Here is a 20,125-nt window from a genome sequence, read left to right as displayed (position 1 = left end):
AAACACTTGTATGGCACAAGATTAGGTCAACTCAGATCCTAACCTGACCTTCTGATGACCTCAGCAGGTCAGCAGAAGCTGTCCAGATTTAGAGTTGGGTTTCATTTCAGCCACAGTCCAAAAAAAGTCCCATATGGTGATTTTGGAATGAACCTTTTACCATTTGGATTTCCTAAGTAGGAAAAAGTCTCTAAAAATGGGCCGGCGTTACCCAGGTGCTGAGCTTGGATGCTTCGGTAGATAAAATACAGCAGGAAACCTTCTGCTTGCTACTGCACTGGCATCTTTTTTTTTTTTTTTTTTTTTTTTTTTTTTTAATAAATAGGACAGGGGGAATGAATGAGAGAGAGAGGGGGAGAGAAAGAAAGAAAACCAAAGGGGAGAAGAGACGGTGAGAAGAGGGGGGAAGAGAGACAAAAAAAAAAAAAAAAACTCCTGGGTCACCTGTATGGAGAAAAAAAAACAAACAAACAAACAAACAAACAGAGGAGACAGCAAACAACAAAGAGCAACATAATAATAGAGAAAACAAAGCACCATCACAATAAACTAGCTAGTCATAGATATCAGTATTTACTAAGTAATAAACGATATTGTGCAGCACGCAAGATAGACAGCGCACAGTGTGCTTTGAGGCAGCAGCCAAGAAAGCTTTAGTCCGCGTCTGTGAATACCCATGTGTGCATACCTGTGTGGATCAGCATGCTTGCATTCCAAAGGTTTCTCCATGTAATGATCTGCTAGGGAGTGTGGGGGGGCCACAGCCCCGTCCTCCAGGGTGTGAAGCGGGTATGGAGGAGATCAAAACTCCAGACATCCAGAGGCCCCCAGAACACAAGAGACCAAGGAAGACCAACAGAGGGGCAGCCGCGCCACTGTCCCAGTAAGAGCTGAGGAGAGTCCCAGATGAGGGCTCACTCAGCAGCCGCGGAGCAGAAGCCAGGGGGGGTTGCAGTGACGCGCCCGTGAGCTCCGCCGGCCCCCAGCTGCGCCTGAGTGACCGAGCCCCAGGCCGAGAGGCCGGGGGCACCCCACCTCCAAAGGGGGCCCGAGCGAGCCCCAGGCCCCAGGCCCCGACAAGCGGCCGCCAAGGAGTGAGCCGGTGTGTACCCGGACGCCCACCCCCAGACACAAAGAACCACCAACACACCGACACCTGAGGGAGTCCGCCACCGGCAGGGGAAGTGGTGGTGGGTGGAGATAGGCCTCCAAACCTTGGAGGGCCTGAGATGTCCCCAGAGAGGTGGCGTCTGATACCCAACCTGACATATAGACACAGACATACAGGCACACACAGACACAAACATCCATTCCCACCCTCATGCTCTCATATGCACTCACTCCACACTCAACCAACGTGGAGACAGACATAAAGAGACGCTGTACACACGATCACACTCCCCAAGCGTACTCTACAAACCGGGTCTAGGTACCTTTGCCCCTGGAGGGGGGAATTGCACCCAGACCCAGGTGGTGTTACCCTTTTCCCTGCGGTGGGGAGAGGCAGACCACCCCGACTCCGCAGCAGCAGGGAGGCCCCACACCCCAGACCGCAGTCGGACGGCCAACTCCTCCTACTAGCCCTCCCGCTCCAGCAGGCCGCAGAGAATGGGGGTGGGAGAAGACTCCAAACCTCCCTCCACCCGCTCATTGTAGTGTTGATGCATATGTGTTCTAAGGTGCAATTAAAACCCAGGAGGGCATGGAGCTACCTGCCAAGGAGCAGCAGGTAAGCGCATAGTCCCTCCTGCTAACCCTCAATGACTAAGTGTATTTAAAATTGAGAGGTGGGCAACGACGTCAGGGGTGAGGTATACACCCTGATGGTGATTTGGACTCCGTGATTGTGCCCACCCCCAAGATCCTATATGTATGTGTAATGAGAGTGTGAATAATGTGAATGTCTAAGATGTGGGATAAAATTGAGGCAGAGGCAGCCAGAAGGGGACAGGGGGGGGGGGTAGCCTCCTCTGCACCCTGGTGACATACCCCCACTCCAAGGCCCTGCATGTGTGGGTGGTTGTGGAGGAGCGGGAAGAGGGAGGCAGCTGGAGATGGGGAGGGAAGGAAGGGAGGGGCAGGTAACCCCTCCCTGGGGCCAGCTCCCCCGCTGACCCCAGTAGGCACTCCCACCCTCCGCGACCCGCCAGGGAAGGGGGGCCCAGGCCCATCAGACCGGGGCCCAGACTGCACTGGCATCTTAAAATGGCTAACACAGTTTGTCAGATTAGCATTTGTGACAAACTAAAACCTTCAGTTGAAATTTTTAGCAAATGATGATTTTAGTTGTGTAACGATCTCTGCCTCCATAGGCGTACATGAGCGCGCTGATGCACAGTTCCAATGAAATGCCACATATTTAAGGCATCACACAGCTCCACGAGGCTCCTGCAGCCGCTGCTGGTCACTAAAACCAACACGTTTCCAAGGTGTTTTCAACCTGTGCACAAAAATAGCGCATGAGCAAATACTCACTCTCTGGTAGTCATTCACCTTTCTCGCTGCATTTTTCAGTTCTCTGTTTCCATGGTAACAGCCGGCTGCAGACAGGCTGTCTTTGACAAACATGCACAAGCATGAAGCCTGCACAACATGTCAGGACAACTTTGCTGGTATTAGCAGCGCTGCGACAGAGTGGAAAGGATGTGGTCATGTTACCGATTCTGTTTTACAGCTTCTGTTAGCGTAGCGTTAATGCAGGCTAAATTTAGTTTGAGTCGAGGTGAACGGCGCTTTAACTTTTCTGTAGTTCAGAGAAAAAGGGATTAGTCTTCACTTGGTGTGGGAGTGGCTTTCCCTCGTCCAGATCAATGCTTTTAAAAGCCCTTCAGCTTCAATCTCATCACAGCACAGTTTGTTACAGCTAATCTGATTGTCCTACAACTGACACCTGCACCACCCACTAGAGTTCCTCAGTCTCTCGTAGACACACACACACATGCACACACACACACACGGACACATACGGACACACACACATGGACACACACACACACACACACACATACGGACACACACACACACACACACACACACACACACACGGACACATACGGACACACACACACATACGGACACACACACACACACACACACACACACACACACACACACACACATACGGACACACACACACACACATACGGACACACACACATACGGACACACACACACACATACGGACACACACACACACACACACACACACACACACACACACGGACACACACACATGGACACACACACACACGGACACACACGGACACACACGGACACACACACACACACACACACACACACACATTCACGTTTAGCTGAATGAGTAAGACCAGTAGTTTTATGGGATGATCTCATCGGGAGGATGATGTCAGACTCTCGTGCTGCCACTGAGCTGCTGTAATTGTTTATATTTTACAGGCTACGAGGGTCTGCAGACCTGCAGAGTGCAGACATAGTGGGGAAGAGTGTGCGCGTTCACTGCAGGCCCTTAAGTGGTTATCAGGATATGAGTTTGGTTTAAGATGAGTACCGCCTTCTCTGCATACTTGTTTTGCTTTTGAGCATCAAAATCGTCTAAAAACATATGTGACTGACTGTGAAGAAGACTATAACCAGGTCACCACCACCTGAAGGTAGAGATGGGTTTTTAGTTTTTTTATTGGAGGAAAGATTCAGTTTGTCCGTTTCTCCGGCTCGTCCCAGCGTACAGAGGCTGTTCTGTAAAACCTCTGATCCCTCCTGCTGTTTCCCCAGGAGCATTTTTCTTGCTCCTCTCCCAACTTCTCCCGTGGGTGTTCCCTGTCGGCACCCCTCTTTTTTTGGCACTTCTTGTTTTCCCCCTGCTCGGGCCCTCCCTCTTATCTTTGTTCCCCCAGAATCACTGAAATAATCTGTTTGATGTTGGAGGGTGTCTCCTCCACCACTCCTTACTCCTCTCTGTGTCTCTTTTCTCTCCCCTCCCCTGATGAGCTCATTTCCAGGATGTGTGTGATGTCCAGTGTCACACGTTGGTTTACAGTCAGCACGGTGAGGGGAGAAGAGGAGACAGCGACAGCGGGACACGCCCTAATGTGACCTCATGCATATCGCTCTCTCTCCTGCTGCACCGTGAGCTCTTTCATGTGCTGGTGGACGCCGTGGTGACATCATGTTGCTTGTGTGAGCTGCATCAGCAGAGGGTTTTCTCAGTATTCACTGTCCTGTCCTTAAGCCCTGTTCTTTTACATTTTATTTTGCTACTGTCAAGCCTTCCTTATTACTCTGATGTCTTGACAGCATAGCTATTTAAAACAGCTGTGTTGTTATTGACATCGTCCGAATCAGCTATAATTTCAATTCAATTCAGTTTTATTTATATAGTGCCAAATCACAACAACAGTCGCCTCAAGGCTCTATAACAAAAGCATTGCTAACAGGCGTTCAGATCCACTACAGGAAGAAGTTTGAGTGGGAGCTTTAGTAGGAGTGGTGTTCCCCCGGGGAAAAACGCAGATGAGCTCCAAGCTTTTCCAAACACACGATCATGCCAGCTTTGCAGCAGAGCTACTGTGAGACCAAGTGCAATAACACTCTGCAAACAGCGTTTAACATCACGTTAGGATTCGCAGGCCTTTCCAGAGCGACTCTGGTGTCACATTAGGCCAGTAATAACACAACGGTCACTGTGGCAGTCTGTGGCTGCCGGGATCCAACAACAGAGCTTTGTCACGATTCGTCTCAACAAAATGTATTAAAATATTCTAACGAAGCATCAAGCATATTGCATCATATGATATTAATGAAAGGATGGTGTAGGTACATGAATGCAACAAATGGGTCATTTTAGCTGGTTTGTAGGTGGTTGCTAGGCAACATGATGTTGTCACAAGAGTTCACGTATAAATTGTGACTATAAATTACTGATTCTGTTTGTTATGAAAATCATACTATGCTTTTATAAGGTGTTAAATTGAAGAAATGCTACAAAAAGTGATAACTGGAAGCTAGCTGCCATTTGTAGGTGTGGCCACAGAGAGTAGTGTACACACCGCTTAAGGGTCATATCAGTAAAAGGTGTTAAAAGTTGCATAATCACGTGGCACTGTCTGCTACAGTAACCCAGTGTATATAAAGTGCAGTCAAAAGTGCGATTTTAGGTGGTTGGTTGGCAACGTAACAACGTCATGTGATCTGATATGGATAAAAAACATTAGGAGTCTGAGATCACAATCACACATTACAGTACGACTGTCAGTGTTTTCTCATATGCAACATTTGTAAAAACTTTATCTTTGAACCAAACATTATACAGAAAAAAACATTACAGTCAAGTGGAAATGATGTCATCACATACAGTAGTGTGGCTATCAGATCGCCAAGCTAACGCTAAGCTAACAAAGCCACCCTGTCCTTTTTACTTTTCAGTATATCAATAAACGACACGCCCAAAACCTTTAACCTTCCTTAAACATGAAAGAAAAATGTGTAATTTAATGTTACTTTGCATTAAGTGGTTCAGCCTGAGACTGCAGATACAGATCACTATACTGAGGTTCAAAGATAGAAGCAGCGATCACAGAGCGGCTGCATTACAGTAAAACATGCGTAAAGTACAGTAGCTGTAAACATCCCCTGTAAAAATTTAATACATTTTGAAAAACGTGAAAAACTGTAAATATACTGTCATGTACTTTTATTTGTGAATACAGTGGAGCTGAACGGCGATGCTTGTAAACTAACATTTACAGTCGGCTGCAATACAACCTTAAACTGCAACACAGAATTTTTTTCTTTGCCCAGAATGTGCTGTTAACCTCTACAGGAATAAAATGCTGTGGATATTACACTAGGAGCACTGCTAGAAGGCCTTAATGCCAAATAGGAAGAGCACAGGTGTATGATTAAAAGCTTATATGCAGCAGGTACATATTGTTTGTAGATTACAGCAGTGAAACATTGGAAAATAACAGCATTTACAAGGCTTTCCCCCAGTCTCCTCTTTAGAAGAACTGGTATTTGTGGTTATAATAATACTTGCCATAACAACTATGTGTGATACACGGCATGTGCTCGAGATTTTCTTCTCGCTCCTGTATTTACAGTTAGGATCTAAATAATTTAGAGCTCTGCGTGCTTCCTATCTGGGCCTCATGCTGAGACAAAGCTCCCCCAGTTTCTCACACTACTTCCCTGAACTCTCTCTCATGCACAGTACACACACACACACACACACACACACACACACACACACACACACACACACACACACTCCTGCACCATACATTAAAACACTGATTCCACCACCCACCCTGCAGTACAACACAAAGAGCTGACGTCCCTCCCCACCATCCTTCCTGTCTGCTCCCATTGGCTGAAAGGATCAGATGCTGGCAGCGTCTCAGACCAATGAGGCGTCTCCATGGTGATGTCATGGAGGCAGCATCGATGCTGTTGCTGATGCTGTTGCCTGGCGCCTGCATCCTTGCAGCCAGACGGGGTAACCGTAGTCACCGGTTCAACATCAGCAGCGGAGAAGACGTCGTACAGAGGGGGGTAAGTCTGCAGCGCCAGACACACGGCTGCACACATCTGTGTTGCACTGTGTGCCACTTTGGGTTCTTCAGGTTAACTTTCATGGCATGAATGAGCAGTACCTGCATGTGCGTGTATTCAAGCGTGTCCGTGGGGTGGAACAGGGTGAGGGTGAGGAAGGCAGAGTGATGATGCAGCGGCAAAGGTTCCTGCTGATAGGCGACAGAAAGGGAGAGAACCGAGTGTATCGTCAAAGTGTAGAGCGTGAGACATCATTTATTATTGATTCTCCATATGTCCAAATGCAGCTTTGTGTCTGATTTAAGGAAGGAGAGGCAGACAGAGAGACCGGGGAGAAAATGGAGGGTGTTTTGATGTGTTTGTGCATAAGGCAGAGTCATACAGGCGAGGGTCTGAATTTAAAATGTGCTCAGAACCGTCAGAAGTTCAGATTTGTCTGGTTGATCAGGTTTAAGTCTGCAGTTTCTTTGCTGTAGCAGTAATCTCCCAGTGAATTGATTAATATGCATGCATAGCAGCTTTCTAGGAGCAGAAAAACATAACAGTACAACAATCTGTCGAGTCTAAGGAGCTCGGAAAGAAAAGCGTCTGGACTTCTTTAAGTTGCTTGAAGACGTTTCACCTCTCGTCCGAAAAGCTTCTTCAGTTCTAGTCTCAAATGGTGGAAAATGGAGATCCCAGATCTAAGCCCTATTGTCCCTCTTGGGGGACACTCCCACAGGGCTACGATGACCTGGATGACTGAGAACCTTCACGGACAACAATCTGTGAAGACAAAACCAATGTCAGAGGAATGTTTTGTCTCCGAGAGTCTGATCAATCCTGGTGTTTGCTATGAACAATGCTAAGTGATGACACAAGTACAGAGTTATTATTATTAATATTATAATATTAGAAACAAGAAATACAATTACAAGTAGTACATGAAATTCTGCTCCCATGGAAACAAAAAAACGTTCTTCTTGAGCTCAGTGCTGTGAAAAATGGAAATGAGACGACTGCTGTTAGAAAAGCAAATATCAGCTCAAGTACAAATCACAGCTGAAAGAATATGTGTGTTTGTGTTGAGCGAGACATGTGCAGACCATGCCGATCAGTTTCAGAGAACGTTTTGAAATAGGACGATAATAAGATAAGAAGGTTTTATACAGATTTAATCGACTCTCAGAAATGATCTCCTAAACAACAAATTCAGTGAGATGAGAAGGATTTGGAGGAGAAAGTGGTTATATATGACCTATGCAGCTAAACTACAAAATAAATATGATTTAGTGATGCTGAGAAAGAATATGAAATAAAAATGTACGTGGCACATTTATATAGAGGTTAGTAAACACGCTTTAGCTACAAGCCATGCATTCATACTGTGCTGTGCTTCACTCTATAGACATAAAGCACTGTATATTAAATTTAGAATAACCAATTCATTTATTTAAATTTTATCAAATCAGTGTTCGTTACTCTAAGTCTGACCAGAAAAGTGCCCTAATATTACTTTTACCACGAGGCTTAAAGCCTCTCAGGAAGAAAACCTCTTCAGACCTGAGGAAACACACAGTCGGATACAATCTTTCTTTTTTTATCAATCAATAAGTAACTGAATGTCATTTTAATGTTAAAGTGCTGAAAAATATAAAATATTCTAAAATATGACAAATCATTCATGCTGACAATGCTAGCTTAGCTTAGCACAATTTCCGGAAACAAAAGGAAACATCTAGCGTGGCTCTGCTCAGTGCTAATTCCCACTTAGCTGTATTGTTATTGAAGCAGCCAATAAAACCAAGAATTTATGAATGAGTTTCATACTTGTCAGTTTTTTGAGTCAGTCAACTCTCAGGTCTCCTTGCTAAGCTACCTGGCTGTTAGCTCCATCTTTAGCGTAAAACATGAATAGCATCAGTTCTTTTACCTGACTCTCTGCAAGTGGTCAAGGCAAAGATTTAATAATAATAGATTGGATTTATATAGCGCTTTACAATGCCACTATTCATTCACTCTCACATTCACACACTGGTGGAGGCAGCTACGGTTGTAGCCACAGCTGCCCTGGGGCACACTGACAGAAGCCAGGCTGCCATTTCGCACCATCGGCCCCTCTGGCCAACACCAGTAGGCGGTAGGCCAAGGACACAACGACCAGGACAGAGAGCCCAGGGATCGAACCGGCGACCGTCCGGTTACAGATGCGCTTCCCAACCCCCTGAGCCACGGTCGCCCATTGTGCATGTAACAATGGTCTCAATGGAGGCTCAAATGAGACTGATCCAGAATCATTTGGATCGGTCATGAGGGCAAAATTAATATTCAGTGACTAGTGATAAAAGGTTGCTGGAGGTTGATGGCTGGGGAAATGAGCCAAAAGCTCCGGTCACATGGGCCTAGAGACCTCTCAGTGAGCCCCGTTTTTTCCTTGCGACCCAAACATGCCTGAGAAAATATGTGTATTCCTTGACCGGTTGGCAAAAACGTACATGTGATTGCTTTGGTCACTAGCATGCTGCCACACAGGTGGTGGTTTTGTATAATCTCTGAGTTATAGTGAAACCGTGAACAGTGTGACACAAACTGCAAACGTGGACCATTTTCCTTGAAAGTAAGTAAGTGCACCTCATTCTTTCGTTTTACTACCGCTCAGCTAATAGTTAGCAAGTGTTTACGGCCAAACTACATTCACACTGCTAACAAACAAAGCAACCACCAGGACAAGAAGAAGGTGCAGAACCTTCAATAGATTTCAACCAGCCAGAGCAGCGACTTACAGGAAACACTGCCGACTAGTTGGGGGATATACATTTTCTGATAGCAATCGGTGCTCGCTGCTGTTGTTTGGGGGCTTGTTTGCTTTTTTTCTTTGTTTAAGACTCTACCAATTAAGGAGCACAGATTCAAATTCAGTGAATATCATACAGTCGGATAATGAAAAACCTCAACAGCCTATAAGGTAGCTGTCAGCAAAATTTCCCACCAACACCACCCCAAATGTTTCCACCCTCTGTCTCTCTCCCAAACTCGAAGTGACACACTCTTACTCCTGCAGGAAGCAGTGCATTGATCTGCAACCTGGGTGGCTTCATAATATGAGAAGCAGCTGTGTGTGTCCTGTGTGCGTGTGCATTACAACAGTGCAGCAAAGCAGTTCGTTTACTGCTTGATTAGTGTGTGTGTGCTGTGCAAAATCATGTGTTTGTCCTTGTCTGTCCCTCAGGGAACAGACAAGTGTCAGGGTGGCCAGGTGAGCCTGAGCTCACTGCAGTATAATGAGCTATCTGTCTTCCTCGGTAATGCGGGTTGTCTCATTAGGACACTTGTGTCTCTGTGTGGAGACGGACGTTCAGGCTTGCTGACAGGCTCATTTGTAGACGGACAGACAGACACTTTTTGGGAAATATGCTCATTTGCTTCTGTCTGAGTAAACGTTCAACAGGCAACTGGCATAGCTTGAAACACATCCAGCACCTTTAATTGTTAGTGCATCCAGATAAAAAGCCAAAAGACAATAAAATAATTTTTAGGTAGTTTCAGCTGTTTACGAACATGTTAAAGCTTTGAGTTTAGCATTTGTGTTATCTCGGTTTTGCTGATGTGATCACATTTGGAGGAAAAGGTGGAGCTCGGGGAGTTATCAGCTAGCACTAGTGCTGGCAGTGTTTAGCATCATTTAATATCAATTCACCATCATATTAAATGGGATTCTAATTTATAGCAAACTGGTTGAAGACTGAGTGGAAACCACTGGTCACTAGAAAATAAACAGTATTCCCCAACTGGTTGCATCTGGTTGAACCTAGTCACACATCACTGGTGTGAGTGGTTGCAGGAAGTTGCTAAATTGCCAACTGGTATACAGGTTTGCTTGTATTAAATTTGGTTGTTTTGGATTCTTTACGGCCAAAAAAGACACGGCTCAAAAGTGGTCCTTTTACTTTAAAAATGATCTTTATTTTACATATCTGGGATATGGAGACCTGAACACACAACCCCAGGTCTGAAGCACAAACGGAAGCCTAGATATTTATAATAATAATAATAATAATTTATATAGGTGCTCTCTACGTCACACCACATTTTAAGTTTCGATCAAAGACTCTGCTTAGTTTCACTTTCTGGCTGCACTCCTAGCTTGCATGGGGAATGGCAACTTGTCTACAAGCCTCGGCAACTACTCACTAAGTGGTTTCCAGTCAGCATCACACTTGGTCAAGCTTCACTACATGCGGCTGGGTTGTTTGCAGGTGACTGTGGCGACTGCCAGTAATCTCCAGCAACCACTCAGCAACCAGTCAGGTAATACATACTCATTTGTCACTGACCAGTCTCTAAGCCCGTGACTGAGGCCTTAATGGACTAACAGAGTGGGACCGGACATCATTAATGTGACACATGCCAGTCGTTTGTTCCTAATGTCAGAAACGACACAAGCAGGCACTCTTCACATGAGAAATTGAGAAGAACTAACAGGACTGATGAATGCTGACTGTAATGGGGCCGCGTGTGGGGTAGACATCGCTCCAAGTACATCTGACTTTCAGTCTGAAGACAGAGCGCCTTTAAATTTAGACTTCACTTGTTATTTGCTTTTCTTTTATTATGTAAGGTTGAGAAAAGGTCCTGATTTGGGCTACAGTGTATCCCACAAAGCTCCATCCTCTAGGTTTTCAAGATGGTGAGTTCAACTAAATCTAAAGGGAACAACATCATACACAGAGATCAAATATAAAAGATGGGTGTAGCCACGGTGACGTTGTCCACTGGCTGGTGGGAGCTCCGTCACTTACCTTTAAAACACAGTGGGAAAGGTCTGAAGATAGCAAATGTCTCAATTAGGCCTGTATCAAGGACCCCAGCTGTTACATGACGTTCAAATGTTGCTTTATTGTTTTCGACCTCACAGTGAGCTGGGTGTGTGTCCTCATGCCAGTGATACTGGTTCCCAGGATTTAAGCAAACGTAATTAGTGTGTGCAGTGGACCGAGGAAGGGTCAGTAAGCTGTGCAGAGCACTCCCAGAATCTAAAAGGATGAGATTATCCAATTAGCACACAAAATGTTTTAGAGCACCGATGAGGCAGATAAGTGTGTCTGTTTGGATTATCGATCAGGCTCATTGAAACAGTTCAGAGTTAAAGAAATGATAGAAGTTTTGATAGAGACACATTTATAACAGCTCAGTGCTGACGAGACCATCTGTTAGGTTTTGTATTGGTGATTGTTATTTATGCTTAGAAATATCTACTCATATATGCTTAGAGTTGTCATTTATGCGGTCACACTCTGACCACACACACACACACACACACACAAAGGCAAGGTACTCTTTGTGTGTGTGTATATGTCGTATGTTAATGAACCTATGCATATTCATGTAACCTCAATAAAAGAGCAGTGTTACGGGGGAGCGGACGAGAGCAACTAGGGTCAAGCGAAGGAACGGCGTTTGTCCGGTTCTCTCCCGTGCACGAGAAACATGAAGAACTTTGCCTACTTCGTGTCTTGCTTGCTGTGTAATTATATTGTCTTCAACGTTCCAGCGAATAGGTTCAAGCTACAAACCTATCACCATCTGAGGAGGAGACGACGGCAGGTGGTTCTACTCTGCTGCCTTTGTGCCTCGGTGCAATCTGCTTTTTTTCAGTTGCCAAATTCATTGAAAAACAGAATTATTGTTGAATTATGAATTATTGAATTTGTTAGGCAAAGGCGGTGTTTTAAAGGTCTGTAGAAGGTTTGCAGCAGCTTCTCTGCCACGCCTCGAAAAATATGCTTGACTTGCAGCTTCTTCAGCTGGATGTTCGACTTTCTGCACATTTACAGTATCTGATAGATGGTAAATGGCCTGCATTTGTATAGCACTTTACTCAGTCCCTAAGGACCTTTACACTACATTCAGTCATACACACACACACTGGTGATGGCAGCTACATTGTAGCCACAGCCACCCTGGGGCGCACTGACAGAGGCGAGGCTGCCGGACACTGGCGCCACCGGGCGCTCTGACCACCACCAGTAGGCAACGTCGTCTTGCCCAAGGATATTTGGCATGCAGCCTGGAGGCAGCCTGGGATCGAACCACCGACCTTCTGGTTAGTGGCTGACCTGCTCTGCCACCTGAGCTACAGCCACCCCAGGAAAGTTTCTCAACACACACAAACAAAAGAAACAGTTTAGTAGCCTGAGACGAACTAGAACAGCAGAGCTTCATTCTGCTGTTTGATGAACATTTTACTTTATTTTTTTCCATTTTTAATGGTGAAACAACAACATTTAAAGTGCAGGAACACCCGACTGACTCTGACTTTTTTCTACATGTCAGGTAACTGTTGTTGAGAAGGTCAGAGATCTTTACCCAGAATAGTTTTTGTCTGAAGAGCTCTGATCTGATAATGTGAGCTTTAATTTAAAGTTTATTCTCAGGTGGGATTTTTGCATTACGCTCCGCCTTTATCTTTTTATTCTGACTCTGCTAGAACAGCTTTGCATGAGTCCAATAATCATGACTTGGCTGCTCTACACTTTTGGCTCACGCTGTTGTCTCCTCAGCTTCTTCCTTCTCAGATTGTGCCCTCGATGCTCCTGCATTCAGTGCTCTCTGTCTCTGTCCCTGCACAGCTCTCTGACAGAGTGAGGAGGATCTTCAGCATCCCTGGAGAGTAACATTTGCAGTGAGACCATGACTCTGGCAGGTAAATGCAGTCGCAGCACAAACCCGTTCACCTCACACGCCCTGCTCCTCTGCTTTAAACACTATACTGCGACCGATCTGTTCAAATATGAGCATGCAGTATTTGTGTCGTGCAGCGTGTCGTTATTATGTCCGCTGGTATGACATAACGAGCATGACTTACGTCGTCAGTCCTCGACTGCGTGCTCATGATTCAGCTTGATCTTCTGTGTGTGTCCTCAGCCTATAAAGAGAAGGTCAAAGAGCTCCCCCTGGTGTCTCTGTTCTGCTCATGCCTGAACCCACGCACTGCAGAAAACCCGACCTACAAGGCAGAAGGTAAAAAATCTCCTTTGCACGAGCACTGGTGTTTATTAGGGGTACAGTCGCTTATAAAAGACCGACAGCAGTCTCTGTGGCTGAAGTTTGATGCTCCTCAAACTTCAGCTCCTCTCTTCCTGTCTGTCTAAAACCAGCAACTTCAGCAACTACAGACAAACACAAGAACATCTCATCCACAGATGTCTCATTAGATCTGCAGTAAACCCAGGCCCACAGTCAGTGCTGACGCACGCTGATCCTTTTGTCCTAATTCTGGGTCTTTCTAAATAATCACCTTTGGAGCTAAAAGTGAGCAAGAAGCAGTTTTGTTTCCCTCTATCTAAATTTGAATCTTTTTAAAGTTATAACAGATCAGGAGTGACTGCAAACTGCAACTAAATTCTGAACATATAACTTATATTTCGGTCTTGGCGTCATTTCTACAGAGTGAAACACTTTCTGTGTTCTTCCTCCAGATCTCTGACTAAAGTAAAACATTCGATCTCAAAGTAAACCAGACTCTCCAAATCATTGACATTTTGCATTTCAGCCTAAGTTTATGCTCCAGCATCGCTCCAGCTGTCAGACGAGGTGTCCGAGTGGCCAAGGCGACGGACTGCTCATCCACTGTGCTCTGCACGCGTGGGTTTGAACCCCATCCTTCTTTCTTATCCAGCTCTTTGTACGTGTGCATAGTGACAATAAAATGTGTTTGCTGCTATTTAAGCGATAGATCTTGGATACTTCTTGGTACATCACAAGGAACCTTTATAATCTCTTTATTGATTTTAAATGTGTTTGGTGCAGCTGACCACGTCATACTTTTACAAACGTGAAAGTTTGAGTTTTGAGCACAGTCAGTGATCATTCAGCATCCAGGCCTCTTTCCTCCTTATTACAAAGTTCCCCGAGGCTCCGTCCCAGGAATATTTGATTTATGTTTATAGCAGCATCTCATTGTGTAATCATAAAGACACATTCCTCTATTTATGGCACCAACTCTAAACATCTAGCTATGATTTAACTGCCTTCCAAACCATTAAAGATCTGTGAAAAGACCGAACTGATTTTAAATGCAAAAAAATTACTGATTAACCCCCTAATATGTATGAAACTGTATAAATACTCAGACATTTAGCTTGATTCGATTTTAAAGCACACGTTGACATTTCTTATTAAATAAAGTGAGTTCAGTCGGTCTGTTTACAGGGATCTCATTATAGACGACTGGTCTCTCTAACCTCGAGATACAGCACATTAGTCCAGCTTCAGTTGAATCATGGAGATGAACAAAACGCTGGCTTGCCTGTGAGGAAGGGTTTGTGTTTGTTTATTTAAATAGATATATATATATTTAAAAGAAGCAAAAACAACCCTGCTGCTATCGTTCAGCCATCCTCCAGTACACAGAATAGACTCAAGATCTTTTTGTTCTTGTTCTTTTCTCTGAACGTGTTTCCATGTTTTAAAATATAACATGATGGCGATGTTAAAGACAAACAAAGATGAGGTCATGGATTCAGCTCTGACAGTAAATGCTGCTATCCACCAACACAGATGCAGTGGACTTGGCCTGGTGCGTCATCAAAGACGTAGAAGTTATCGAGCTGAACAAACGCGCATCGGGCCAGGCCTTCGAGGTCATCCTCAAGCCCCCGTCTTTTGACGGCTTGCCTGAACTCAATGCCTCCATGCCGCAGCGCCGCGACCCATCCCTGGAGGAGATCCAGAAGAAGTTAGAGGCGGCTGAAGAGAGGCGAAAGGTGAGGGAGCGGGCGCGTCATCTGAACCGCCAGAAAACATCCGCTGTTTGTGGCTCGTTCAGCCATTGTTAAACATCTGTTAGCACTCTTTGTGTGATTTATCGGAGAGACGGAAATAGGCTTAAAATGAATGAAGGGGAAGTGGGAGGGAGTATTGGAGTGAACGGAAAGAAGGAACTGAGCTGGGGGAGATGAAAAGAGGCAGATGAAAGAGCAGAGACAATCCTGTGAGGACACAAAGACAATGATTCATATTCATCCATCAGAGAGGATGATGGAGCGAGGGCAAGAGACAAACAGGGGAAAGGTGAGGAGAGTGAAAAGATTGTTAGAGATGGAAGAGCGCTCTCTGGAAACGAGGCAATTCCAATTTCTTTGGCTTTACTGGCTCACAGTGATCTAATGTATTAGTTATGAGGTTTGGCCCACCTGAGGACAAAGATTACAGGTGCTGACAACCGCACACATTTCAGTTTGTGTCTGCACCCTTCAACTAGAACATGTTTGACAGTTGAACTTTGTTGAAATAGGTGAAAACTGCAAACAGCCTGCTTATCACCTGCAGTCTGAGTATTGTGTAAAGGATGAGCAGCTGCCTTCACTTCTCCATCTTCCTCCAGTGCCAGGAGGCGGAGCTGCTGAAGCACCTGGCAGAGAAGAGAGAGCATGAGCGCGAGGTGATCCAGAAAGCTTTTGAGGAGAACAACAACTTCATCAAGAACGCCAAGGAGAAGCTGGAGCAGAAGATGGAGGCCAACAAGGAGAACAGGGAGGCTCTGCTGGCAGCCATGCTGGAGAGGCTGCAGGAGAAGGTAACGTGGCCACGATTAAGCCCCGAGCCTCCCGACCGTTAGAGGGGAGGTCTGCAAACTGATCTCAAACAATCATTGCTTTGTGTGGTTTCTCACACAGCAGACAGCCACAGAACACCAGGGTTCATCTCCCACGTGGGACCATTATTTTTGTTTGGGGGGGTTAGGTAAAAATCCAGTGCTGATAATGCTGAGCAAGGTTTTTGTGGTGCTGATGTGTCAGTGTAACATATGACATGTAGTAGTTCGACAGCATTGTCACAAATGTCATATTAATGTTACTTTTACGACACCAGGCCAACCATATGTTTTATATATGCACATGTATTTGTGCTTTAACTATGGAGGCAATCTGGCCCATCTTTGACTTTAGTAAAATAAAGCAGCATGAAAAGGTCGTTTATGTGTCTTTGTTCAAACAGAACACGTTTAACTTTGGAGAGACAAACTCTGCTGCTTCTCTTTTCATCCAGTCTTCATGATATCCTGGGATAACGTAGAAACTCCTTTTTATTTTGCTTTTGCAGACAGGAATCAGCTCCCTGCACACCTGTCAATCAGAAATAGCCACGCCCTTAACCTTAAGCCTGATCTGTATCCAGATGGATGAGCCTGACCCACCGTAGAGTTAATATGGCAGGGACCGTTTTTGTACTGGGCTGTAAACCTGCTGTTTGGTGCAGCGTAGTTGGACAGTTAAACGTGGGAGTCTGTGGGGAGGTTTGCTACATTATTGCAAACTGTCTTTTAAATTTGACTTTTGAATGTTTTTCTTCTTTTTCTCTTGCTAAAAAGGATTTATGCAAGCTTTGAAGTTAGAGGGCAGCAGTTTTATATTTTCTCACAGCCAGCTAATAGCTTCGGATGAAGTTACACTGATATTTGTCCATGTGTATCGCAGACTGTGAAAACGACTCTTTACTGTCTCGTGTGTTATTTCTGAACCCAAACTTGTTGCCAGGCAACTTGTTGCCAGGCAACTTGTTGCCAGGCAACTTGTTGCCAGGCAACTTGTTGCCAGGCAACTTGTTGCCAGGCAACTTGTAGCAACACTAATGAAACGTTGCTGGTTTTAGTCTAACACAGAGTGAACATCAACAAGTTCATGTTTTTACTGTTTCAGCTACAAAGTTACAGACATGAGAGACATATTGAGCAAAACGTCAAACACACACTGAGAGCTAAACACGAGTTTTTTGAGTGTAAATGAAGCGAAGCTTCAGCTGAACTTTCTCTTCTGGTTTGGCACTGCTCACAAACCTGATCAGCAACCATGAATATTAGTGCAATGAAATAAAGTTTTTTCAGTTCTTCCCCACTCGCTCTCATTCAAACCTTTACGCCGGCGTCTCCTTCATTAATGAAAATATCTTCCTAAATGATAATGGTACTCATGTTTCTGTGTCTGGCAGGACAAACATGCAGAGGAAGTGAGGAAGAACAAGGAGATGAAGGAGGAGGCCTGCCGGTAGACGAATGGCACGAGGGAACGGAAAGAGCGAGGAAAAAAAATAAAAAGGGGGAAAACAGTGCATTAAAAGAAGAACTCAACAGCAACTAGGGCAGATTTTGGTTTTCATATTTGATGTATGCTGCGATGATTCTGAGCAAGCTGTATAAAGTTTAGCCACTCTTGATGTTAAAATTTCTCTTTTTTCTAAAGGAACGTGGGAGGGTGGGGGGGGGGGGGGACGTCGGCGCTAATGTTTTTTAAAGAGGAACAGCCATCCAATCATGACTGAGTAAAAAAAAGGAATTAGAGCTCCTGTTTTCTGTGTTCAGCATCAGGAGATGATTTTAGTGAAGCTGTGTTTTTTCTTGGCAGCGCTTCCAGTTTGGCACAGCCGCAGTTTCTCTCCAATTAGACTAAGTATGTGATCATTACCTCATAAAACCTGAAAATCTGTGATGTGCTTTATTCAGACTGGACACAGTAGTTTCAGAGCCTCACTCAGCCATAACCAACTCCACTCCACTGAAAACCAGGATTCATTAAATACACAGGACCAGCTTTAAATATGAAAACACAAAGTGATCTCGGTCCACATGCTCATACTTCTCACTGTTTCTTTCACTCCGTCTGGGGTTTGTCTGTGAATCTCACTAATGCTTTATGAATATGAAACAAATAACTGGGGGGGGGGGGGGGGGGACTTTAGCTGTAGTGTAGTCGTAGATCAGTGACATGCATTTGAGTCTCTTAGAGTTAGAGCACTGATTGCACTCTTATTTCATTAAGCACAAGTCAAAGCACACACGGTATTCATACCAGAAGAGCAGTGAACATATACAGTAAAAACATTCACATTACGAGGAGGTGAAACAGTGACTGACTGCAGTTCACAGTTTGGACGTATTTCTGGCTTCGGTGGGTCGATTTGTGATCTGACCGACTTGCTTTGGTGTCTCTGATTGTTTATGGTTTTCACAGCAATTCCAACCTAAAACATTAAAATGGGGATCAAATGTGCTTAAGTGGTTTGGTCATGCTGATTTGATTGAAGTGTCTCAAATGTTTGCGCTGTAACGGGGGAGTCGTACATGGGCTTTGTACTTGCTGTAACTGTGTGTTGCTGTATATCTTCAAGGCTGGGTTGATTGTACCTATTTGGCATGATCAATAAAAGCAGCTTGGCTGAACTCGAACTTTCTCATAATTTTCAGATTTGATGGTGATATTTTTGACACTGATTTCCGTGACAGACAAACACTGGTAGCTGGGATATCACAGCACAATCACAATGATTCTGTGTATTCAACTTGCAAAGCGACGTTGGTTCACCAGGGTGGTGATAAAATGGCCATAAGACATTCAGTCTGCTATCAGTTTGCAACTGCATGCAATCTGTAGAAAAACTAGGATGAAATGTGCCGAGACTTTGTCCCGGAATAAAAATGAGATGAGAAAATTCTGGAGAGACGAGATTCAATCGAATCGAATCAAGTCATGTAGAAAGGTGGGAGGAGTTTGGAAGTGATCCAATCAGAAGTAAGCTCCTCGTGTAGCAAAGTTTACCACGCACACCATTCAGTCCCTAGGAAACGGAGGTGGAAGTACAACTAGCTCTCATGCTCTATGTTTCTCCTGAAAAAGCATAAAAAATGTCGATGCCAAGGAGAAAGCAAAGAGTGGACACATCTCGCAACTGATGTCAAAGAAAATAAGACACTTTGTAAAACGTGTAGAGCAACTCTCGGTAAAAACACAAACTTTTATGTATTTATATTTTAGTCGACTGAATCAACTTCAGATTTAGTATTCGATAATCTTCAGCTGGCAAAAAATAGACTGACCCTAAATGAGTTTAGGTGCTAAAATTATGACTAAAACTACATCATAGTTTGGGGCAGGCAGAGATAAGCTGCTACCTACAAGGGAAAAAGCAGTCAAAGGTGTCTCCCAGGGGCTGGGGGTATCGCATAAGCACTTACTTGCAGAAAGGATGAGCTGGGATGAAGGTGGGTTGCAAGGCAGCTTGCAGATGGACATCGAGTGCCACTATAGTCAATTAATATTTAGCTTAAAATGAAAGTTACATGTATGTGAGTCTATAATATTTTACAAAAAAAGGAGCGACCAACAAAAAATAATGCTGTCATTAAAAATACTGTGAAATGCATTTATTAACATAAAGATAATTTGACCTGAGTTTATTATTTGTGTCACAGCTGATTCAGATGTTAAAGACACACATTTTTAATTATGAATTATAATGTTTACAATGAAATGAAAATAGTTCGTATAAAATGTAAAAAGCAAAATACCGAATTAGGAATAAAATAGGAACAAATATAAAAAAGACACATATCCACAAAATTAATATTATTTATCATGTACAAATAATGTCAACAACAATTCAAGGCTCACATTCTTTCGTCTACCATCTCTGATTAAAGTTACAATAAAGCCCTCGCGACCACAAGGGGGCAGACACACACTTTGCAGCTGTTTAAAGCTATCAGAGTCACAAAGCAAGCCCTACTGCTAACAGCTAAGACGGGGAAACGCAAGCACTAAAACATCACACAGGTCAAAAA

The 20,125-nt window shown here is 44.4% G+C and overlaps 1 protein-coding gene across 2 annotated transcripts in view; it reads left to right on the top strand.

The window, feature by feature from the left end:
* The window catches only part of stmn4 (stathmin-like 4), a 52,142-nt gene extending 33,416 nt beyond the window's left edge, over positions 1-18,726 (top strand). Inside the window, exons 1-6 of one of the 2 annotated variants that reach the window (XM_080882389.1) lie at positions 6,446-6,531; positions 13,140-13,213; positions 13,435-13,530; positions 15,070-15,275; positions 15,896-16,087; positions 17,500-18,726. In XM_080882389.1, the coding sequence (XP_080738515.1) occupies positions 13,201-13,213; positions 13,435-13,530; positions 15,070-15,275; positions 15,896-16,087; positions 17,500-17,559 (567 nt within the window). In that variant the 5' untranslated portion in view covers positions 6,446-6,531; positions 13,140-13,200 and the 3' untranslated portion in view covers positions 17,560-18,726. Of the gene's footprint in view, positions 1-6,445; positions 6,532-13,139; positions 13,214-13,434; positions 13,531-15,069; positions 15,276-15,895; positions 16,088-17,499 lie in introns of those variants that run through there. The other variant, XM_080882390.1, reaches the window with a different exon arrangement.
* Positions 18,727-20,125: the final 1,399 nt, after the last annotated feature.

Source organism: Rhamphochromis sp. 'chilingali' (genome assembly GCF_963969265.1).
Source record: "Rhamphochromis sp. 'chilingali' genome assembly, chromosome: 5".
Classification (NCBI taxonomy): domain Eukaryota; kingdom Metazoa; phylum Chordata; class Actinopteri; order Cichliformes; family Cichlidae; genus Rhamphochromis; species Rhamphochromis sp. 'chilingali'.
The sequence above is the reverse complement of the archived record's forward strand: the minus strand, read 5'-3'. Positions and strand labels throughout refer to the sequence as shown.